Here is a 24752-nt window from a genome sequence, read left to right on the forward strand (position 1 = left end):
TTCACGGCGATTGCGCATTAGACCTGCTCCATCTGTCTAAATTATTTTCAGCGTTACAACGTTGCCGCATCATTTGAAAAATGGTAGTATCTTTCTTATTTTAAATGGAACACCCGATATATTATTACATTTTTCGAAATTTCTTTCATACTTCATAAGTTTTCTATTATGTAACCTATCTCTAATATTTTTTGAGATAATAAATAAAACGTTTAAAATTGACAAAAACATGTTCTTGAATAAGAATTGGTAAAATCATGAATTGAACATTTGAAAAGTTGAAATTTGGATAATAAATTATCGAAAGTGATTTAACCAACGCTTATTCAAGATCATATTTCTGTCAATTTTACACAATTAATTTTTTATCTCGACAGCTATTAAATATATGTAGGTATAGGTTAATATAATAGAAAAATTACGATATGAAAGTGGTTTAGAAAAATGTAATAATATACCAGGTGTTCCTTTTAAAGTAACAAAGATGCTACCACTTTCATTATGAAAGGGCAACACTGTAATGCTGAAAATAATTTAGACAGATGGAGCAGGTGCCTTTATACAAAAAAAATCACTGGTTCTCCATAAACGTCTAAAGTACCATGACTGAATCACCCTGTATAATCGGCCGACCAAAAATTGCATGTCAGCGCTTAGCCTGAATCAAGAAAAAAGTCTTATCGAGTTGTAAAAGTAATAAAAACTAGGCTTCTTACCAAAAGTTGAATACAATTCGGACCACCCTGTATAATACGACTAAAAAAAAGACAAATAACCAATAATTTTCTTACCAATCGTTACCTTAACTTAAAACTCATATCAGTTGCCTCATCATTCATAAAACTGCCAGCGTTCATATCACTTCTTTGAGACGAATCACATCTCTGTGAATTAGCTGAATAATAATTAATTAACAAAAATTAAATACTTCGCGATATACAGCATCATTTTACTTATAAAAATATATACACAAAACTATGTAATTCGTACGATTTAAAAGACAATTTTTCGATATACGTTTACTACATATTTTGACTAGAACTGTTTCTCATTTGTTAAACAGCAGTGGCGTGGTTTCTTGTGCTGCCGGCTGTGGGTAGCGGTGGTTGGATACCCTACAATAAAAATAATATTTAAATAATCGTTAATAAAGTTATTTTACCGTGTTTCATAGTTAATGGAGTTAAAGACAGCGGCGTAGCGTGGCGCCAATACAAGGGGATACATTTTACCAACACAATAAAGTTTTTTTCTTTTTTTTATTAAAGTTTTTTGAAAAAAGGTAAAGGGTAAAAAATTATCAAACCGATTTAAAAAAAATAAATTTAGACAAGAAAGCAAAGTTGTGAAACTATCTGTTAGATAATATAAAAATTTATAGAGTGCCTTACAACCACATAACTAATAGTGTTCACTTTTCTAAACATTTTCACTAAAATGACGAATACACGATTTTAATTTAGTATTAATATTCAAAATATGCGTTGGAAGTCCTTCAAGAGTTTTTTAATTTTTCTGAATACACCATAGATCTAATGGATGATTGCCACCAACAAAAACCTGTTAAACACATATTTTAAAATACCCCTTGAATAAACAGATGAAAGGAAAGAGCATATCAAAAAAAATATGGTTTAGGGTAGACTCAATAATTTGTTGTTTATTTTACGTTGTCAATAAATGTTAGTGTTAATGTTGTAGTAATTAAAATTGTTTATAAAAATAGATAAGTTATAATTATTAGTTATTAACACAAATATCCGATACGCTACTTCAACAAACAAGTAAGTCAAATTGACGTATCTAAATTCTTTGACAAGTAGTAAATAAAAGCAAAAATGCAAGAAAAAATATTTAATTAGTTAATTTTAAGTGAATTTTATAAATGACCAGTTTACTACACGTATGTATATTATACAGGATGTTAACTGGACGGTTACTTATTGGGGAAGGGAATGGCAACACTGCCTACATTCCAAATTAGTACTAAGCTAAGCTGCCGATTCGTTCCGTCGCGTCGTCTCTCGACGAGCGGACCGAGGTTGCCATATTTCAACCATAAAGCTCTTGCCGCGAGTAATAAACAAATTAACAACCTGTATAGTCGCTTACTAGTGAGCGATTCCATTATTTCCCTTCATTTTTGACCGAGATCTACAGCACCACAGCTACACAACCAACTATTTTAAAGTCTTTTTCAATAAATCGCAATAGCTTCACCGTTATTTAAGTTCTGCCACAAAAAAAATCCTTCTAGAATTACTACCTCTAAACAACTACCAGTTGTAGAGTGAAATTAATAACATAAAATAAGGTCAGTAGACAGACAAATCCACAACATTTCAAATCAAATTGAAATATGTCAAATGAATCCTCAAACAGAACTGTCAAGGATCCCTACCCTATTATACTCCTTCCTAAATCTTTTTATTCAAAGAAATTATCAGTAATATTTCCAACTGTTATAATAATTTTGCCAACCCCTATTTTATGAAATTGCCACCAATGAATTTTAAGAGTTTGATATCATAAAAATGTATGTGTACAGAAAAGTCCATAGACTTCGAGAGATAGGAAAATCAAGTCCATTTAGCGTGTGTCCAAATTTTGACAAGTTTTCAAAAATGACAGTTTTGTTTAGACTGACGTTTAATTTCACCTGACCTCTCGGTGAATGATTCCTTTTTAAGGGGGTACATAAAATCTAAAATTTACGGCCATGAAGAAATTCAAAACTTGGAGTAGTTAAGGCAGAAAATATTTAATGCCTTGACACTGTCACCCCTGATATGTTATCCAATGTGAGGAGGGGATTTTATGATCGTTTGAGTTATTGTTTAATGCAAGAGGGAGGCACACATTTTTGAACAATTTTTGTAATTTTTTAAATTTCATTATACTGTTTTTTTTTACCGTTTACCCATTACCTACCTTGACGAACATGGGAAAACAAAGGTCCTTTTCAGGACCACAAATATTTTGATTGAGAAATTTGTTACTTTTATTTTTTTGGATTAAAAAAACAAAAGCTGTTAATATAATAACAATTTAAAAGTGTTTTAGTAGTTTTAATACACTCTATGATATAAAATTTATTATTATTATAATGTACATTATTAATACTATTATTCATTCGAAATGGCATTAAGGCCCAATTGCACCAATAATTTAAATTTTTCTTGAAGATAAGTAGAGCTTAGAATGAGCCGTATTTATATTTACTTTAATATTCACCTTAAATGAGGGAATTTGACTGATACAATTTTTGAATTTGAATTGTTTTTAATGACACTAACAATTTTAGTTCATTTTTTAATAAAATTTATTTAATATTAATAGAAATCTAAGAGGTTTGAAACCTCTTTTAGCAATTTATAACATTCTCAAATGAATTACAGGTGCCCTTATTTTCTATGAAAACCACACAGTTTTTTAAGGTGTGAAAATTGCGATACACGCTAAATGGACTTGATTTTTCCTATGTCTCGAAGTCTGTGGACCTTTCTGTATATATATAAAGAAAGAAAAAAATTTGAAATAGAAAAAGTTAACTTTACGTTTTATATTTCAATACAGTTTCGTCTTCAAATGTATTCCTCTGCCGCATTTTATCATATCCTCAACTGATTGCCTATTCCTGTTAATATTCATGATTTACACGCTTTATTTCTTTACCGGTATTTGTTCGGATTTAGCCCTATAAAATTTATAATTTCATTTAAAATATATTTTATTATCTACATATATATTTATTTTTCATCTTAGTGTCCCCTAATATAGCAAGTTAAATACTATTAACAACATTATTATAATTAGCCATGCGACATAATATTTTTTGAGATCAATTTTTAATAAACGAAGATATACCATCCTGGACACTCCATCTGCGTGGTCTGTATTTTAACGCATGCGACAGGGATAAATATAAATGACCGGTTAACAGACAGAAAGAAAATATAAAGCGGCATACAGTGTTGCCGGTTTTTTACGCGTGTAGAAAAAAATTAACTATTTTAAAAATTTTCATGTATACATACTACTAAAATTAAGATAATATATCTAAACTAAATATAATCTATTACAGCTGTATTGTGAAAAATAAAGTTCCACTTTTCGTACACGCCTACCTGTGCGTTTTGAAATTTTGATAGAAAATGCGGCAATACCGCATAGAAGAAACGTATCAACCCAACTCTTGTCTCTTTTTAATACGTTTGATTTTTCATTAAGCTGTCTACATCACTGTCTTACACGTTAAAATCCGGACTGCGCAGTTTTAATGACCAGATCGGTATATTAAAACTTACCGAATGTGTTGCCTGTAGAACAGACCTATTAAAAATACTACAGAAAGCAAGAGGCATTTTTTTCGTATAATATGATTGATCGCTCGTTTTTCTACTTGACAGTAGGACTTTTTCTAGTCTGCATCTTCTTTAATACTAAAGGATGACGCACACGAGAAATATCATACAAAACAACTTTCATTTTATTAAATCTCATTTTTTCAATGCAGTTGGTAATTGACTTACACTGATTGACTTCTGAATCCTCCATATCATGTATAGTTCATACCAATTAAACTTTTAGTCACGTGATTAAGCTTTACCGGCACGACGTTGCCGGTAAATTTAAATTGCACAATCAGCACGGCACCGAATGTATATACGGTTGGCAACAATGAATTTAAAAATCGATTACGTAACTAAAAGTTTAATTGGTATCGCTTATATATTATGCCTGAACAGTAGAAGTAGACTCTTGAGAGTCTACTCTTACCGTTCAAGACGACTTCTTAGACTACAGATTCAATCAAACTCACTTATTAGCATGCTGAGTATGCAACACCAGCGTACTGGCTCGCATATTGGAAGCTCCCGTAAAGAAATCGGGCCCTTCGGCTTTCCAATTAAACATGCTCTTTCTCGCGAGATTCGACTTGCTGGGCAAGGCAGGCAACCCTATCGAAGAGGTCCTGAAGATGGGCAAAGAACGCGCATCCAATTCCATGCTAGACATAACTCCTAGATCGAACACTGAAAAAAAATTATTAAATTAAAAAGAAACGTAGAGTCGGTTGAGCGATCATTCAACGTTACGTCATCATTATTTGTCAAATATACGTTTTAGGGTGTGTTATTAATTGTCTAGAATTTGATATCTATAGAAAAAATACCGCTACATGCGATATGTTGGACAAAACAGCTTAAAAATAACAGGTTTCTTTATTTTATTGCTAAATATTTGAAAAAGTGTGAGGCGGTCACCGCCCGGAGTATTAACGCAGTTGCAAGTTGCAACAATGACGTGCTCGGTGGTAGTATTTCCAGGGTGTCAAAACATTTCTCAATATCGATTGTTATCTAAAATGCCTCTCTAAAAACGGTGGTTGTTTACAAATAAGCGCTGTTTACAAATTGCGATATAAAAAAGCCAAAATGCCGCCACTCGTCTATACCTATACATTCCGATCTACCTACGCCCTGCCACTCGATCCGCGTAGATCCTGAATTACGTAGCAGTGTACAGGGTGCATCTCACTCGACGGACGAGAAGCTCTTAGTTATGATTTTACCATCTGCGGTTAAAAAAAGCAATATAAGAAAATATGCAGTATATTCTTCATAAGTAAATCAACTACACACTAGAGTTCGAATTAATTTTACACTTAAACTAGCGATTACCCGCGACCTCGTTCGCGTCGAATTAATAATTTGTAATGGTGATGATAAAGCGAAGCAAGAATTTCCATTTACAAACTGGATAAAATTTTCTCACATTTGCCAAAAATAAGCTTTAAACGTCGAGCAGTTTAAGCAGAATCGTGGTTAATGAATTACTCAGCTTTTTGGAACACCCTGTATGATTTTTTTGAAAAATTTCAAAATATGTAAAAAAAACAAAATAAATTATGCGTGTCCAAGCGTTGTCCCGAAAGACTAACCGTTTTTTAAATAACAAATATTGTAATATTTGAGGGGCATTTTCACCCTCTTGGAATTTGAGATTCGAGAAACCCCTCCTTATCGAACCTCTACACCCCACAGTCAATCCGTTTGCCAAAAATCAGGTTTAAATGTCAAGCAGTTTAAGCAGAATCGTGATTAATCAATGGTCATATTTTATGAAACACCCTGTATATATTTTTAAAAATCTTAAAATATGTAAAACAACAAAATAAAATATACGTGTTTAAGAGTTTTTCCGAAAAACTCACCGGATTTTAAATAAAAAATATTCTAATATTTGAGGGTGGTTTCACCCCCTTAGAATTCGAGGTTCGAAAAATCCCTCCTTATCGAACCTCTACACCCTAAAGTCAATCCGTTTTCCAAAAATCAGCGCCATAATATCTCGACCTCCGCCCGTTATGCTCGTAACAAGTTGAAAAACAATATATCTAAAACAACTGATGCGTTATTCTCCAACCTGTTTCGAAGCTCCATCAACAATCGAGCGATGCAGCAGCGTTACTTTCCCACTCCGATTATCTCGACCGCCGCTCTGTTATGCTCGTAACAGGTTGTTGCGAGCCTCTATCGACAATCGACCGATGTAGCAGCGTTCCTTTCCCACTCCTGTTATCTCGACCGCCAGGCGTTATGCTCGCAACTGTTTCAAAAAAGCTGCTGCTTTTATATCCCATTATTTTTAAGCTGTTGCAATCCCAACACGACCATCGACGGCATCGACCGATGCAGCTACGTTCGCCGCGCCGCGCTGTAGCGCATACCCCACTCCGTTTCCGTTGTATCTCGCCGCCTGTATCGATGGTTGTCGAAATAACATGTTTTCCATCTTCCATCCATACTCCATACTAGTTGTTTTTTGGAATTTCTTCGAGCAGCATCGAATTTGGTGGCGGTGCAGAGCGCCGACTTCGTTTCACGAACGGTCGATCTCTGCGTGTCGTTATTTTATATCTGTTATTTTTTAAAAGTAGTAACGGTTGCGTTATGTTATTTCTAAATAATTGTTATAAAATAACAGATAACTGAAAGAGAGAGACTGCACGACAACATATGACGTAACACTGAGCAATCGCCGAACAGAAAGTAGAATTTTTATGGGAAAACTAACGTTCATAGTCTCTGACTTCATCGTTTACGCTATCCACAAAACCTCGCACATCTCTTGGAGGATCCCATTCCGGATTCGTTGCGGTGAAATGCATCAAAGAGAGCTCGACTTTACCGTCTTCTGCTTGAGAATATTGATCGGTAGGCTCCTGCAATACAACATTTATAAAACATACATACATATTAGGGCGAGCCAAAAAAACTAACCTATGGAATTAATAGGTTAAAATGAACCTAATAACCGAGGAAAAAATAGGCTCGGAAGGCAGGATTTCTAGCTCACTTTTAAAAGGTGTCGGTGAACATTCAAAGTTTTCCGTTTAAATAACACGTAAAAAAATATTTTTCTATTAAAAGCGCCATAACTTTGAAAGGGTTTATGATAAAAAAATTTTCATCGCGGATTCTTGTAGAACATAAAATTTAATAAAAAATTTATCTGAGAGAAATTTTTTTCCACTCAATAATTCGTATATTTGAAAGCTTTGAAAAGTGAAAAGAATCAATTTTCAATCAAAATTCAATCAGTTTTAGTGTTTATTAATTAAAAATTTTCATATTTAGTAAAAAGAATCTATTACTCTCAGGTAGATTTTTTGGGAAATTTTATGCTCTAGAAGAATCCGCGATGTAAATTTTTTATCGTAAACCGTTTCAAAGTTATGATACTTTTAATGGAAAGATTTTTTTTACGTGTTATTTAAATGGAATATTTGAATGTTCACCGACACCTTTTAAAATTAAGCAAAAATCCTGCCTTCCGGGGATATTTTTTTCTCGGTTATTAGGTTCATTTTAACCCATAAATTCCATAGGTTAGTTTTTTTGGCTCACCCTAATACATATATCTTTATATAGGACAGTTAAAGCACGGCAAAAAATTTGGACGTATCGACGTCCAAATTTTTGGTCGACAAGGGGATGTAATAAGCAACTGCAATTAACATTTTACCAGCCCAATAAAGTTCTTTTTTTTATTAAATACTTTTTTTATTAAATAGTAATTTTGAAGTTACAAAAAATGTAACAGGTTAAAAAATAATCAAACCAATTTAAAAAAAGAACTAAATTTAGGTAAAAAAAACAAAGCTGTGAAAGTATCTTTTTGATAAAATAGTAGACTAGGCCCAAGGACTGTATATATTCTAAAGGACTGTTCGATCGCGTCAAATCGCCGCTGTCGTAGTCGCCGTGGAATGCTACGTCACGCGCTGACCAGCGCTCCACAGTGCGGCGGATGGTTATTCTAGCGGGACAAAATCTCAAGAGCAATGTTTGGGACTTAAAATTTAAGAACGTAGCAAATGGTCTAATATATAGCAACTATATGGTTAAATTATTTATTTATTAACAACTTAATTTATTAATAAATAAATACAAGATAATAAAACTATGATATTATTCGTACATGACACACAAAAACCGTATTGTAAACTATTGCCAAATACAAATAATTATGATATCAAAAAACTCTTTAGCAGTTTATTTTTTAATTTTTTAATTAATTTGTAATCTTGTGACACCCTCCATAATTTATTTTAAAAAAGATAGATATTTTAATTTTAATTTTAACACTCGGTAATTGTAAATTCATATATAGTAAGTATCTAAGACAATTTTTTAAGCTCAGTGCCTTTTGATGGAGTTGTTTTATTTTTATACTATCCGATTGAAATGAATCTTTTTGGGCATTCACCTGTTAAGTTTGAACTCCCTGTGACTGTGACTACCTGTGTTGGTAACTATTGGTAACTCAAAAGATCTACATCATTCAATATATCGATATTTGAAAAAAAAGTGAAAGTTTGATATCTGCAGAACAAAGGCACGAAGGATTTTAACAAATAATATACGTACAGTAGAAAAGTACATACCTTTGGCAATCTTCAACATAATTTGGCTTTCTAATAAAATGTATAAGCACTAGTAAATATTTTGCTTTCGTATGATCTCTGCCTTGCTGAGCAGAAAACGACCAAATTTGGTTGATAAAAATGTATCGAAATACAAAGAATATTCATGCATTTTTGTATCAATTGGAATGTCTTCTATTTATTCTTATCAGTACATATTTTTTGGCTTATTTCTAACCAAACGCTTTTGTCCCGCTAAATTTATCTTCCAACGCACTGTGCGCTCGTCCGTCAAATGCAAAAATAACTGTCACTGTCTAAAATCTTTAGCGCCAACTTCAACTCGGTCAGTAGATGACGTAAAAAACTGACAGTGCAGAAAGATAGGAATCAAACTATCCTTATCTCTATAGTATCCTTGGACTAGGCCAACAAAAATGTTTATTGAGTGCCTTACAACCACATAACTAGTGTTCACTTTTATAAACATTTTCACTAAAATGCCGAATACACGATTTTAATTTAGTTTTAATATTCTTCAATAGTTCTTAATTTTGTGTATTCAGCACACATATACAGGGTCGCTTTTATGTATGGAAACGATCGATTATTAGGTAAAATATAGGAGGTACCTTGTGTGTATTTCGATTTTTGCTTCGAATTGAAGGAAGAATTGAAATATTCAATAATATCTATTTAAAAAATAAACTTTCACGAGCCACGACTTTATGACCGACCCTGTATACATAAATTTATTACTCGCCTATAGACATTTAAAAACCCTATAATTTTTGTATTTAACTTTTTACGGTTCCTTGTATACTTTATCTAATAATCGACAGTTTCCATAGATAACACCGATCATGTATACATATTTACATTGTCCTTATGGGCACTTTCCAATCTAAACTTGTTTTATTTATCTATGAAGTTCAGTTCCTCTAGCCCTACATAGTTTACGTATACGTCTTTGACCGTGCTTTAACTGTCTATTTAGTGTTGTTGGTTAACTAACCATAGAAGCAGAAGTGTCTTCAGGTTGCCAATCGGGATTTCCGTGTCTACGGATGTCCATTTGCGCAAAACTGCATACATCACCGACGCCCACAACCGATACAGTGAAATTTCTGAAGAAATCCACTAGATCCAAAGATCGTGGATAAACGTATCTCAGTAAAAAATAAGGTGTTAGGAGAGGCGACAGAAATTCCTCCAACAAAGCTGCAAATCTAAAAATGGCAAATCATTCAATTTATGATAACGTTTCCTGTCAAATCGAATGTTGATGTCTCCATTACAAACACAGGGTATCCAAATATTCCGTGGACATAGAACTACTACGTATTTTTGAGATCAAAGTAAGTTCATTGGGCGCAATTTACCTCTATACAAAAGTGCTTCGTTTGTCCGTTAGAGGGCGTCAAACTTCAAAAAAATAAAGACTTTTTTTAAGATATTTTAAGAACCGTTATTCCGATTTGAATGAAATTTTGGGTGTCCATGTTGTGCACGTTTAACATTTGACTTTCACAAAAATCAAGAAAAAGTACGGGAATTGTGAAAACTGCCCCCACCCCTACATAAATTTTAGTAGAAACATTTTCCAACTCCGCCACCGACTGATTTGGTTTTCCTAACGTGGCCCATTTAGTATTTGCTACATTTTGTCGTAAAAAAATTAGCACTGTTAATAAAAAGTTGGTACTCAGTTCTTTTAGTTTCATAGTAAAGGAACTTTTTCAATTTTTTATCTCAAAAACTTTGACTGATTTTGATGTTATTACAAATTTTGTTGCAAATATTATTCTTAATCTTAAATTGAAAACCGCGTTTCGCTAACTACTGTAATTTTGGAGATACAATTTTTTAAAATTTTTAACCCCCTCCCATACCAACCCCCCACCCCCACCAAAAACTAATAGCCAGATTCTCGAGTGCCACAGTATTTTTGAGCCAAATTTGGTTAAAATCGGTATAGTGGTTTTTGAGTTATCGTGTTACAGACGGACAGACAGACAGACACCATGAAAATAATTTGTATTTAGGTCATTTATGACCCAAATAACTCATTTTGAGTGAAATTAAATCTTCGATCTTAATAGAAAAAAGTTTTTCAGAGGCTGTAGGCGCATAAAATTTAATATGCACTAATCTAGTTGGCGAAAATATGGAATGTTATGTTAGTATCACAATGTAACTCTAACGGACAAACGATTTTTTAAAATTTTTAACCCCCTCCCATACCAACCCCCCACCCCCACCAAAAACTAATAGCTAGATTCTCGGGTGCCACAGTATTTTTGAGCCAAATTTGGTTAAAATCGGTTTAGTGGTTTTTGAGTTATCGTGTTACAGACGGACAGACAGACAGACACCATGAAAATATTTTGTATTTAGGTCATTTGTGACCCAAATAACTCATTTTGGGTGAAATTAAATCTTCGATCTTAATAGAAAAAAGGTTTTCAGATGCTGTAGGCGCATAAAATTTAATATGCACTAATCTAGTTGGCGAAAATATGGAATTATGTTAGTATCACAAATGATATTTGAGAATAAGCTTCATAAATTTTAAATTAATTAAAGATGCCCTATAACGGACAAACGAAGCATTTTTTGTTTAGAGGTAAATTGTGGCCAAGTTTACCTTATTTTGGTTCAGAAAATACGCAGTTGTTCTATGTCCACGGAATATTGCAACTCCCTACAGTATATTTTGCTGGCATGTTTTGAAACAACAAATTCTCAAAATTAAAAAAAAAATATTCTTGTACCTGTACTGGAACAACTGCTGAAAGCGCGTTTTAACTGGTATAGTATGAGCAATTCCCTGCCAATCGCCTGTAAAATAGTGAGTATGCAGTACCACGGCTTGCAATAAGGACTCTGGACACAAAAATAGAGTGTCATCGGGCACAACAGAACGACAAACGGTAATAATCGCTGTCAAAATGGCCAATATCGTCAATACCTATAAACAAAAATTGTTTTTTTTCTTCTAATTATAACCCACAATTTTGTAAAGATTCCAGGAATATGGAAGTGTACTTCAGAGTTAAATAAAACAAAGAAAAAGTTTAACATCCATAGTCCACAAATATTTACAAAACTGTGGGTAAATATACGTTTGGCGCCCAACGTGGGGCGCGATAGAAAAAATAATTTCCGTCTCTCTCACACTATTTTTCAAAATAAACTACTTTGGAATTAAAATGACAGGCTATAATAAACCCCAAAATTAGCTTCAAAATTACCTGATCCCAATACAAAATCTCGTTATCCAAGAATCCCAAGGTCACTAATATTGCCAAGAGGGAACTGCATATAAACGCCATGTGTTGTGCTATAACAACCATCAAAGGACTGTTAAATGAATCTAAATATTTTGTTGCCGGCTTATATGCCCTTGTGAGCCTCGAATGCAGTTCGTGATCCAGCTCATTGAAATGTCTACAAAAATTTTAAAATTCAGTCAAAATAATAGTGTAGCTAAATAAGTAGCAATCAACAACGATTGAGGTAGTTGGTTTTGATTTTGTTCGTTTTGGTTGGCAATAGACTGTTCTGACTAGCTTCAAAACAAAAGTTTACTTACTAGTGAAAAGTTATTCCATTACTTCCCTCGATTTTTGACCGAGATCTACCGCACGCTACAAAATATAAAATTTTCTACCTACCCAACCCTGCTGATTGCCAACTATTTCAACCATCGTTGACCGCTCTGTATTATTAGTACCTTAAATAGAGCCTGCCAAACTGCGACCAATACCTAACCCCAAATTTACCAGGCTCTCGCCGAATTAAATCGAAATAACTGAAAAAGTAGAAGATTATTTGTCCGACGAAGATCAAAGGGGATGCCAGAACATTCACTAGAAACAACCACAGCACGTGATGGCCCAGCTTGGTTGCTAATTTTTCCCTCTGTCCCGCTCTCTTATATTCTTCTTTTAAGTGCCACGGATTTTCGAACAAGGACCAGGGAGACCAAAATAACAAAAACATTATATTTATTCTGAAAAAAGTTAAATAAATTATCATTACAGTTGAGGGTTGGAACCTTTGGTGTTCACAGCAAAATAAAAACACTAAATCACCACAATACACCAAAACACTTTTACTTTTACACTGGACGCGCGTTTCGCTAACCATGTTAGCATATGAAATTTCTTGTAAAGATTGTAATCAGAAATATGTTGGGCAAACTAGAAGATCAATATTAACTAGATTTAAAGAACATTTAGCTCAGATAAGATATGGTAGACCGGATAAATCTTGCGTTGCCGAACATATTGTTGATAAAGAACATTGTATAGATCTTAATAATTTAAAATTAATTAAACAAGTCTCAAATTACAGGCAATTAGATGCATATGAAAGCATCAGAATTAATAAATGTAAAGATAGTATGAACAGAGTCAACGGTCCAATTCCTTCAAGTTCTTTGTTCCTACTACTCTAGTGGCGGAAATCTAACTGTTACGCTCAGTTGGCTCTGACTCGGTTGGCTAGATTTTGCCACGCCCACTCGGTGCCCACTGAGCGAATATATAAACGCTCAACTTGTAGATTGTACTTTAGTTTATAATCATCTGCTGATGATGCTAACATGGTTAGAGAAACGCGCGTCCAGTGTAAAAGTAAAAGTGTTTTGATGTATTGTGGAAATTATCATTAATCCTGTGAATACAAATACACTCACCGGCACGAAAAACGGGCACCTTATAATATTGATGTATTTTAAAGTTTAATATATTTTGCTCTAGTGAGCCTATTTTGATGATCTTTTAAGCAATGTGTAGCTAAATTATTTAACTTTTTAGTGTCTCTTTCTAAATTAAAAACGAAAAACTATACGAAGGCAAACAAAATAAAAAGAACATACATAACAAATGTTGATATTGTTACGTTTTTCGTCGGTTCCGTTGGATAGAAAGTCTAATTTATTTAAACACAATTTATTTTAGACTAAGTAACAAAACAATAACGATAAAACTACTTAAAAAACTATTTACAACTTATTTACTATTTATCTAAAAGGAATTTATTTTGAATTTAGCGCGTTAACTGTACACGTCGACCGATTGTGTCTGTCCCTTCCTTTGCACAGGCCTCGGGTTATATACCCACTCTTCTAAACAGTTCTCGAATAGTCCATTAGATCACTAGGTGCATAGAGAAGGTTTAGAATGTTCTCGTATTGTCACCCTAGAATAAGATTGTTCTATAGACCATTTCGATGAAACTGAGAAAACAAGGTTTAAAGTTTAAACTGGATATCCGCGAACACTATATACCAAAATGGTTCTATTAAACATATAAATTAAAGATAATATAAAAACCTATCAAACATATGTATTTATTTTACTTTTAGAAGCTTTATTTAAAAGATATCAGTGATTTTAGATTTGGATGTAGAACAAATGTGTCTATTAGCTGTGCAATGAGCCGATTTTAGGGATATAGAACAAAATAAGGGGATATAGAATAATATAATACTCATTTTAAGCTGATTTACTTGTATTTCAAAATATTATTTCAACACAAAATATCTGAAGTGGAGACATTAAGACATTAACTAAAAACAACATAAAAAAATAATAACCTAAAATACAATAGTAGTAATTATTCTAATTTAAGCATTGTTTATTAAAAACCATCATTTTTCCGCCTATTTGTTTGGTATATAGTGATGATAGAATAAGTTATTCAGATTTTAAATCTGATTTTTAATTTTCATTGGATTATTTAAATGTTTTTTCAGCTATCTCTCGTATTGATAGTATTAGAGAACGATTGAGCAGTCAACTGAGTTGAAGCAGATGGTTTCACAAAATTCCAAAGTGTGAAACATTCGAATTTGCTAACAAATCAGGCAATCAGTGATTTTCAAACGAACGATTAATCAGTCAATTGCGTTGAAGCAGTTGGTTTCACGAAATTGCAAACTGTGAAACATTCGAATTTGATAACAAATCAGGCAATCAGTGCTTTTCAAACGAACCGATTTACCGCCTATTTGACAAACGAACGTTTAGTGGTGCAATTTCACCCGCTTAAAACAAAAACCTTAAATTTAAATAAAAACAGATACATCCATTGTATGTTAGCGAGAAAGAGATTGAGAATAAATGGATATAGAACAATCTAATTTTTATGCATAGTAACATATTTTTTGATCTGGTATTTTCGTTCCATACCCACTTCTTAGGATAAAGAAAACAATAATTCTATTTTTTTTTACTGTAGCCTTAAATAGTGATTTTTGGATGTAGGCCATTATATGGTTTCGCGACTTTCAAATTAATATGGATATAGTACAAAATATCAGATTTTTTTTCTTTATTTGTGAATTTGGCTATATTGTTATTGTGGAAATAGAACAAGCTAATTCTGCATTAAAAAATGGTGTATGTAACTCATTTTACCCCAAAAGCGGATATAGAACAACCTAATTCTAGGGTGACGGTATGTAAGCCTCCATTCCAGTGGAACTCGATTGTTCTCGAACGTTCGATGGATCATTACGGTGTCCCTTCTTTAATGCTAGGTCATATGGGGGCGGGACATATTAGTTAGGTTAGGCCGAATCCACACGGGTCCGCAAAAATATTTTCGTGAAAATTTGAAAGACCCTGTGGAATATGTTAACAAAGCAAGGAATTTAAAAATAATTTTATCGTTTAGGTACGTCTTTTTCCGATAGTTTGTTTTTTGATTCATCTCAATATCTTTATTTTTATTGAAGATATTCGCTCTTGAATAAGATCTCATTAACGATTAGCATTGATTTTGGGTCCCCGTCAACGTATCTGTCTTATAAAATAGTGTTTTTATTGTTTTTGTAATATCACTGTCATTGAAATGTCATATTATTATTGTTCATTGACGTTTACTCTAGTAGAGATGGTTTTAAGTTCTGAAGCGGGGTCTCCACATGCAAGGATTACTGGCGCCAGTTTTATTGTATGTGGAAACCTGTAAAATCGACTGGCGCAAGTTTAGCGGCGCCACTAATTCATGTGCCAGTAAAGTTAAACGCTCCTGTACTTTTTGGCGCCAGTTTTATGAGTAAACAGCTGTATAGTAACAATACAGCGAGCATCTTCAGTCGTAAAAATGTCGTTTGTTTTAAAAAAGTGGTCTACTGAATTAATAATAAAGTTCTTGGAAGCCTACGAACAACATCCTTGCTTATGGAACAATAAAATAAGTGATTATAAGGACCGAAATAAAAGGGAGGAAGCCTCAAGAAGAATTGTTGGTGTCATGTCTGATTCTCTCAGCAACGTTGATGTAAATTCCGCAAAGGCCAAAATTCAAAGTATTAGCAATGCTTACACCCTAGAGCATAACAAGGTGTTAAAATCTCACAAAACTGAATGTAATGACATGGCAGTTTTAAATTCATATAGACCTGTGGAAACGAGTAATGGCGCCATTTAATTGTGGCGCCAATAAACTGGCGAACACTGGCGCCAGTAATCCTTGCCTGTAGAAACCCCGCTTAAAGTATTGGCTATTGCTGCTTTAATTGATCATGGTAAAACCATATCTACTAGAGTAACTGCCCTACAGATAATAATAATATTATTTTTCAAAGACAATGACATTACATAAATCATAAACACTATTTTATAGGTCTCTTGACTAGAACCAAAACCAAAGGCATGCCTTTAATGTAAAAAATTCTTTAAAATGTTAGTGTCTTCTTCAAAAGCGAATATCTCCAAAAAAATAAAGCTATTCGGATGAATCAAAAAACAAACCATCGAAAAAAGATACACCTAGATGACAAAATTATTTTTAAATTCCTTGCTTTGTAACTTTCACCAAAATATCAACGTTTTGTTTTTCCTCGTATAATTGACAAATGACAACTTTCATTTTTAATTTAGAAAGAGATATTAAAAAGTCAAATAATTTAGCTACAAACTGCTTAAAAATTCATCAAAATCGGTCCACTCGAACACAATATATAAAACTTTAAAATACATGAAAATTTTAAGGTGGTCGTTTTAAACGGTGAGTGTATATTAAATTATTTGTCCTCGCAAAAATTATCAAATCGATTTTCATTTCCCAGCCTTCCTTGACGCTGTTTTTTTCGATCGTATGGTAGTTCTAAACATTAATAAACTACTTACCTGACACCCTTGGTCCAGTAAACAATTTCTCCTAAGAATGGAAAGTCTTCTCTGGGTGGCAACAATTTCTTATTAACTAACGCGACTAAATAGTTGGTCTGTCTGAGTATTCTATGGTATATATCTAATTCCGTTAGTTCCCTTTTGTGAATGCACATTTGCAATTCTAGTTGTGCCTGTATTGAGATTAATATAAAAATAACTTGTTTTATTTATCTAAAGACTGTTCAACCATCGTTCACCGTTACGTCATCATTATTTGTCAAATATGAGTTTTAGGGTGTGTCTGAGATCGGTTCATATTGTTTAGAAAATTTTAAGTACGTTCCTATATTAGTGATTGAGCTAGTTTCGTTTTTTTTTTCGGCATTTATTTATTTTTTCTTAAACTCTTCATCAGTTACGATCCCTTTAATTCCAATCCTTTGGACTGTTGAAATTCCTATTTCTAAAGCATCAACAACTCGCTATATTATTTAAAAACGCTATCGATTTGTATTTTACATAGGACTATTACAACTTTGCATTGTACTTACTTCATATAAGGCGTCCACGAGCAAGAGTGTTCTACAAGCGTCTCTTTATCGAGAAAAATAATTTATAAGCTTAGCAATGAGCTCTTGTTCATTTTGGTTAAATCTTTGAGGTATTTTTGCAAAAAAAAATCAATTTTGTTTTACATCAATAATCAAATTTTGACTTTGATAGATATCCGTCAATAAAATTATAACCCCAAATCAAATAACAATGACAATTACTAAAAAGAATATGTAGTAATTTACGAAATGCCGTAATGACGTCACCAATCTCTTTCATCTGGTTGTCAAGTGATTGAGAGAGTTCGACAATATACGACGTGACGACGTGGCGTGACGGTGATCAATAGCCGAACATTCTATATGTGTGAAGCTTACCTGCTTAAGTTTAGCTTGTACGTCGTGCCACGTCATATTATCCAGCTCGTCGTCGCTAATGTGTAAAGCTTGATTATAAAATTGTTTGATGTCCCAATACGTTATAATAGCGTATAATTTTCTAACACAACTCAAAAGAAATAGTAAACTTAAAAACAGGAGCAGCAGCCAACCAATTAGAGGCATATTTGTCATAACCTGAAAAATTTATCACTTTGTAGATGTTTTTTATGTTATGTTTAATAAATAGTATTACACAATAACACTTGCTACTGTTATGCTACATAATATGTTAAAAAATTCAGAATATATCGCAAGCTGAAGTCTATTGTAAAATCTATCAGAACATTTTAAATACTCAAAATTTATAAATTTATTTTTGAACACCCTATAGTATCTAACTTAATATCTTTACATAAATCTTTTTCTTCATCTCTATAACACTTCTCCTACCAAATTTCAATACTCTAACTTCAGAAGCAATAGAGCCACTGACAATCACAAACAGATTTCAGTCTAACATTTTTTTTAAATAAATGGAAATATTACAAAAACTACTAGTTTTAGGTATAACTTTATATAGAAAAAATTGGTCAATGCTCAAGAGTTAACTTCACGTTGGGCGCGAAACGTATAAATAAATAATAGCCTCACGTTGGGCGCCAAATGTGTAAAAAATGAACCCACGTTGGGCGCAAAATGTATAAAAAAATTGGTCAAGTGCGAGTCGGACTCGCGCACGAAGGGTTCCGTACCATTCATTATCTATACGACATTAGACCCTATATTATTATAAACTTTTTTTTCCGATTTAGCTGAAATTTTGAATGCGCGTATAAGTAATTTAAAAAAAATGAAAAAACACATTACTAAAAATTGTATTAATCAATAATAAATATGAAAAAAGTAAAAGTAAATATGTAAAAATATGTAAAAATTTAAAAAAAAAACGATTAAAAAAAAGTCACCTTGACTAGGATTCGAACCTGCCTTACTACGGCTCCAACGTCATAGCAGCGTAAAGTCCTAACGCTTGAAACCACGCGGCCGCCGAGGACTTGAAAGATTCAATGTAAAATTCTTACTTAAAAGATAATGTTTAGTGGAAGTACTTTTTTATTTATAAACATTTATTTAATTCTGTTTTTAGTGTTTGTTCTTATAGCGGCAACACAGATACATTATCTGTAAAAATTTCAACTGTCTAGCTATAACGGTTCATAAGATAGACCTTTGTGACAGACGGACGGATGGACAGCGAAGTCTTAGTAATAGGGTTCCCGTTTTTACCCTTTGGGTATGGAACCCTAAAAAAGATATAGAAATTTACACAAAATTAAAAAATAAAATAAAAACCAGGGTGTGCCATTTAAAAAATTTGAGATTATTTCATTTTAAAATACACATACATTTACACACACACATTTACTTATGAAGCAAATCAGACTCCATAGAGATTTCACTGTTTTGATAGCTGACTACCGAGTTGGATAGCTATAGTATTAAGTTTATATTGAATATTTTCTTATGGTACATTTAAAAAAAACTAGTTAATAGAACTCATTACCTCATGAAAAGGAAGAAGAACATCAAAAATCGTTTGATGCTTCTGTGATGGATTGGTGTTAAATAATTTCCCATAATCGACAGCGTATAATAAAGACAGAGTCAAACCACAAACGAAAACGAACTTGTGCAACTTTACTATTTCCTAAAAATCAAAATTCCAACATTTCTCTCCGTAGTTCTCCGTAGTTCCGATAAAAATTAACAGATATTTTTTGACTTACCGTAACGGTAAGACACCAAAATCCATGCTTTTGATGGTATTTGTAGACCCTGATAAAAAATGAATCCAGGTTATCAATATGATTCCAGCGAGATCTCGTAGGCTCAGAGACATGGTGATGAGGGATAGCTTGCTCTTCTGGGTCTGGATATTCGTGTAGTGATGCGTAATTGTGCATAGTAGATAATGTTAAGCTACAAGAATAGGTACTATATTCAATATTTACATAAAAATACAAACAATTTACTTAGATTATTGATAGAGAAATTCAATACTTTACATTTTTAAGCCTATCTATACAAAACAGTATGTTAAATAAAAATTTTAAATAATAACAATTATAATGTAACGGTACAGACAATGCTTATTAATTAAATGGTTATTAAACTAAACCATTTTGATAAAAATTATAATCAAAACAAAAACAGCTGATAAATGACAGGCATTAAATAAATGTTATGAAAACAAATACGTTTTTTACTCACCTCTAAGGGATGCATAAAACAGCATTATAAATAATATCTCCCAGTGAATTTGTAGCAAAATAGAGTAGGACAAAAATAGATCGAATATAATATGCGAAAAATTTTGGATAAAGATAACAAAGAAAATGTCACTAAAGGTTAAGTAAATTCCATTCCACTTCCCAACTTGATGATTTAGATCGTATTTCTTAAAAATTAAAAGTGCATTCTTGCTGAAATTGTTCTAATATATGAAATGCATCGTTGATTATTAATTTTATAAAAATGTAAAACGAAAAACGTAGATCGTAGTTTTGTAATGGTTAGATGACATTCAAATTTATTGACATTTGACATTTAAGAACTTCTTTAAATTCTTCATGGCTCATCATCACCAAACTCCTTAAGAAAATTTTAAACATATACACATTATATATGATCTTTGTTTATTAGCTCTACGCCTGACGCCTGACCGATTTTTAATGTCTGTGCCTGTCAAATAAAGTCAACAAAAACACGTCATAACATTTAAGTCAGATGTCAGAAAAGTGTTATTTTTGGTTAGAAAACGAATATAATACGAAATGCCACGTATTTTTTAAATAATATTTGTAAAAAATGGGAAATTCGGAAAGTGTAGAGATTCCCGGAGGAGGCTCAGACGGATTTCACGTCCTTCGAGTATGAAACAACTTAATAAATTGTACCAGTCATTTGTTAACTTTTATGTTTTAGGTTCAGGAAAACTCTCCGGGTGCTAAAGCAGGTTTAATACCTTTTTTTGATTTCATCATTTCAATAAACGGAGTTCGACTAAATAAAGATGATGGAACGCTGAAAAATATCTTAAAAAATGGTGTTGGTGAGTATTATTCCAAATTAACTTGCCGTAAAATATATTAAAACGATGTTTTAAGGAAAATCATTGCCTGTTACAATATATAGTTGTAAAACGCAGAACGTACGGAGCGTTACAGTGGAACCAAGTGACTCCTGGGGTGGTCAGGGACTTTTAGGGATCAGTATTCGATTTTGCTCATTTGAAATAGCTAAAGATAACGTTTGGCACATATTAGAAGTCCACCCAAATTCACCTGCTGATTTAGCAGGTTTGTATTTGAATTTTTATTGTGTACGGTATGTCTCATTGTCTTGTGTTTCTTGGGGTTTCTTGTTTATGAGTAGAGGTACAAAGATGCAGTTTTTACATTACTATGTTACTTTTTCCTGAAACTAAAGATGGTATACAGATAAACGAAACACCCTATAAAACTCAAGAATATAGGACCTGTACTTAAGTATGTATTGTTCATATTTTGTATTTTAGGATTAAAGGCTTTTTCGGATTATATAATCGGTTCTGAGTCTATACTACAACACAGTGATGACATATATAGCTTAATAGAAAGTCACAATGGGAGAAGCCTAAAATTGTTTGTTTATAATTATGACGATGATGCATGTAGGGAAGTAACAATTACACCCAATTCTAGATGGGGAGGGGAAGGCTTAGTAGGTTAGTACATATTACACATTATTTACATACAAAAACTAGCGAGAGAATACAAGGAATAACATCAGAAACCAAATTGTTACCTCATACGAATAAAATGCATTATTCATAAAGTACTCTTTGTATGTCCTTCTATTCTTTAGTCACTGTATATGTTACAGTAAAAGTTGGAAGTCAGTGATTGCTAACAATTACTAGTAAAAGCTCATATTCACTGATTTGCTAAGACTACACCAGTATAAGTTTAACAGCTATTTTTGAAACCAACTTTTACTAGTGAATGCTAGCATTCCCTGGACGATAGCAATGAGTTTGAAAGATTCAGTTAGCGCGGTTGGACATTTAAAATATAAGGATAAACAAGGATAAGTTGAATAATAGGCAATATAAAGATAACATTGAGATTGAAAGACATCTGGCCATCTGGCGTAAATTCACTTTGTTTTTTGTGGTTATGTATAATTGTTTTTTTATTGTTCTAAAAAGTGCTGTGTGGTATTTTCCCTATGAAAGAAATTTTCTGTGAAAAATTAAGGTAAACTAGGCACTCACAAGCATGTAATAGTGCTGGTTTTTCATGTTTGCAATATAATGAAGTCATAGCAAAAGCTAAGCATGCAAGAGAAAAAGAATCTAGTGACTATGAAGTTATTAAACGTTTTGGTATGCTTGAAGTAGCGGCTTTGAAAGAACTAATAAACTCCCGTTGAAGAAAATTCGGGCACACTTTATTTTGTCCATGATGGAGAACTTTATTAAAAAACCTTGTACCCATAAGTAATCTTAAGTTTAAGAATGTTTTTTTTAATCGTTTTGTACAGTTTAAAATGTTTACTTTGTTTTCTCTTTTAATATTTAGAACGTTGTGTCGTTATTTTCTATAGTTTTTTAATAAATATACTAAGAAAAGAAGTAAATTGTAGTTTTAAGATAATATGTGGATCAGCTTGAATATTGAAGTGATCCAATATTCTTAAAAGTTTTATTTGTTCTAACTTCCATCAACATTCTTCCTCACCACACTCGCCCTGTACAATAGAATAACTTTTACTGGCAACCTTTAGTAAATGTTACTTTCACTAGTGAATGTTTAATTACTAGGGAAACTGGGAAAGTTGACAAAACTCTTTAATGTTAATAATCACTGAATTTCGGACTTTCACTGTAACATATACATAGTTATAAATTAATAACAACTACTGTTTCTCTTTAGGTTGTGGAATAGGTTATGGTTATTTGCATAGAATACCTGTTCGTGCACATCCTGATCAAATTGCACCAACTTATGTGTCTCAACCAAACACTTCCGTTCCACTATTCAACAGTACATTGACAAACACTGGCACTAATACTGCAAGTTTTAATATAAGTCCAACAAAAGCAAGTGAATCCAGTAATGTAATATTATCATCAGAAAAACCAGGAAATTCTTTGACTGAAAGCAGTACAATGGACAAAAATATAGAGAATATCATACAGGATACACAGAAACTGAATATTATTCCTTCAACCGCTGGGCAATCACCAGTTTTAAGTTCTCAGAATATTAATTCGTTTTTACCTAACCTTCAACAACCTTCTGTAACTTCAAATATCCCTCCCCCAGTGAGTTTGCCAGAGTTTAATACAACCATTAGTAATTTTCAAACATCTTCTTTGCCTAATTCTAATTCGATACATATCCCACCACCTTCGAGCGTACCTCAAGTAGTACCGACACTTCCACAAGTCTCCATGTATAATCCTGCAAATTATCCAAAAATGCCGTCGAACCCTTCGAGTTTTAGTTATTCTGAAGCAACAGTACCACCACCTTTGACCGTACCTCAAGTACCGGCAACACCACAAGTACCGATGTATAATCCTTCAAATTACCCCAAACTGCCTTCAAATCCTTCGAGTTTTACTTATTCTGAGGCTGTAGTACCACAACCTGTTCTGAGTCATCAAGTTTCGTACCCGCAAGCTGGTTTAATTAATGTAAATTACCCGCAAGTCAGTGTGCCTGGTGTGACGACTCCGAATTTACAAACTCATACGTCTCAGCTGATTTATGATCCAACAATAGCTGCGAGATCGGCTCAGCAGTTACTGAATAGGAACGCGGACAGTTTTGGAAATGTGTCCCAGAATACTTAGTTTTAGTTGTTTTATTGTTTTTGTTTTATAGGTTTAATAAATTAAAATGTAATAAGATATAAAGAAAAATAAAGTTTTATGATTATCTAATCTATACTAATATATAAAATCCTTAAGTGACTGACTCACTGATTAATCACGATCCTGCTCAAACCACTCAACGTAAGAAGCTCAATTTTGGCATACAGGTTGATTCTAAGGTGTAGAGATCCGATAAGAAGGGATTTTTCGAAATTCCAGTTCCAAGGGGGTGAAACCACCCCTCAAATATTACAATATTTTTTATTTAAAAAACGGTCAAGTTTCCGAAAAAACGCTTAAACACGTGTATTTTATTTTGTTTTTTTACATATTTTAAGATTTTTTAAAAATGTATACAGGGTGTTTTGTACAAATCTGGTCATTGATTAATCACGATACTGCTTAAACCGCTTGACGTAAAAAGCTGATTTTTGGAAAACAGGTTGACTTTGGGGTGTAGAGGTTCGATAAGAAGGGATTTTTGGAAACTCGAATTCTAAGGGGGTGAAACCACCCCTCAAATATTAGAATATTTTTTATTTAAAAACCGGTGAGTTTTTCGGAAAAACTCTTAAACACGTATATTTTATTTTGTTGTTTTACATATTTTAAGATTTTTTAAAAATTTATACAGGGTGTTTCGTAAAATATGACCATTGAGTAATCACGATTCTGCTGAAACTGCTTGACGTTTAAAGCTGATTTTTGGCAAACGCATTGACTGTGGGGTGATAAGGAGGGGTTTCTCGAATCTCAAATTCCAAGAGGGTGAAAACGCCCCTCAAATATTACAATATTTGTTATTTAAAAAACGGTTAGTCTTTCGGGAAAAC

General features: G+C 32.8%; 2 protein-coding genes across 3 annotated transcripts; one reads left to right on the forward strand and one right to left on the reverse strand.

The window, feature by feature from the left end:
- Positions 1 to 928: 928 nt before the first annotated feature.
- LOC115877052 (autophagy-related protein 9A) lies at positions 929 to 20624 on the reverse strand. Of its 2 annotated transcripts, XR_004049278.1 has the most exons (13): positions 20268 to 20624; positions 19784 to 19976; positions 19561 to 19704; positions 17994 to 18191; positions 17080 to 17255; positions 12669 to 12947; positions 12187 to 12382; positions 11707 to 11903; positions 9948 to 10161; positions 7081 to 7228; positions 4823 to 5036; positions 3558 to 3697; positions 929 to 1115 (listed from the first exon to the last, which is right to left on the reverse strand). XR_004049278.1 is itself a non-coding variant. In XM_030893120.1 (12 exons), the coding sequence occupies exons 2-12, from the start codon at positions 19958 to 19960 to the stop codon at positions 1049 to 1051; spliced, it is 2010 nt and encodes a 669-aa protein (XP_030748980.1). In that variant the 5' UTR covers positions 19961 to 19976; positions 20268 to 20624; the 3' UTR covers positions 929 to 1048. The 2 variants fall into 2 exon arrangements, 1 of the variants encoding a protein (XP_030748980.1); XM_030893120.1 differs by lacking the exon at positions 3558 to 3697.
- A 137-nt stretch (positions 20625 to 20761) lies between these two features.
- Positions 20762 to 23988, forward strand: LOC115877053 (Golgi reassembly-stacking protein 2). Its single transcript, XM_030893121.1, has 5 exons — positions 20762 to 20927; positions 20982 to 21108; positions 21164 to 21355; positions 21574 to 21762; positions 22973 to 23988. The coding sequence occupies exons 1-5, from the start codon at positions 20865 to 20867 to the stop codon at positions 23896 to 23898; spliced, it is 1497 nt and encodes a 498-aa protein (XP_030748981.1). The 5' UTR covers positions 20762 to 20864; the 3' UTR covers positions 23899 to 23988.
- Positions 23989 to 24752: the final 764 nt, after the last annotated feature.

Source organism: Sitophilus oryzae, unplaced genomic scaffold (assembly GCF_002938485.1).
Source record: "Sitophilus oryzae breed Bouriz unplaced genomic scaffold, Soryzae_2.0 scaffold_1442_pilon_pilon, whole genome shotgun sequence".
In the NCBI taxonomy this organism is placed as follows: domain Eukaryota; kingdom Metazoa; phylum Arthropoda; class Insecta; order Coleoptera; family Curculionidae; genus Sitophilus; species Sitophilus oryzae.

Coding starts and splice junctions, on each gene's coding strand:
- LOC115877053 (XM_030893121.1), top strand. CDS start 20,865: ATGGGAAATTCGGAAAGTGTAGAGATTCCCGGAGGAGGCTCAGACGGA. Junction 21,109..21,163: donor TATCTTAAAAAATGGTGTTG/GTGAGTATTATT, acceptor CGATGTTTTAAG/GAAAATCATTGCCTGTTACA. Junction 21,356..21,573: donor TTCACCTGCTGATTTAGCAG/GTTTGTATTTGA, acceptor TTTGTATTTTAG/GATTAAAGGCTTTTTCGGAT.
- LOC115877052 (XM_030893120.1), bottom strand. CDS start 19,960: ATGCACAATTACGCATCACTACACGAATATCCAGACCCAGAAGAGCAA. Junction 17,256..17,993: donor TACAAGCTAAACTTAAGCAG/GTAAGCTTCACA, acceptor ATCTCAATACAG/GCACAACTAGAATTGCAAAT. Junction 5,037..7,080: donor TGAAGTCAGAGACTATGAAC/GTTAGTTTTCCC, acceptor ATTTTTTTTCAG/TGTTCGATCTAGGAGTTATG.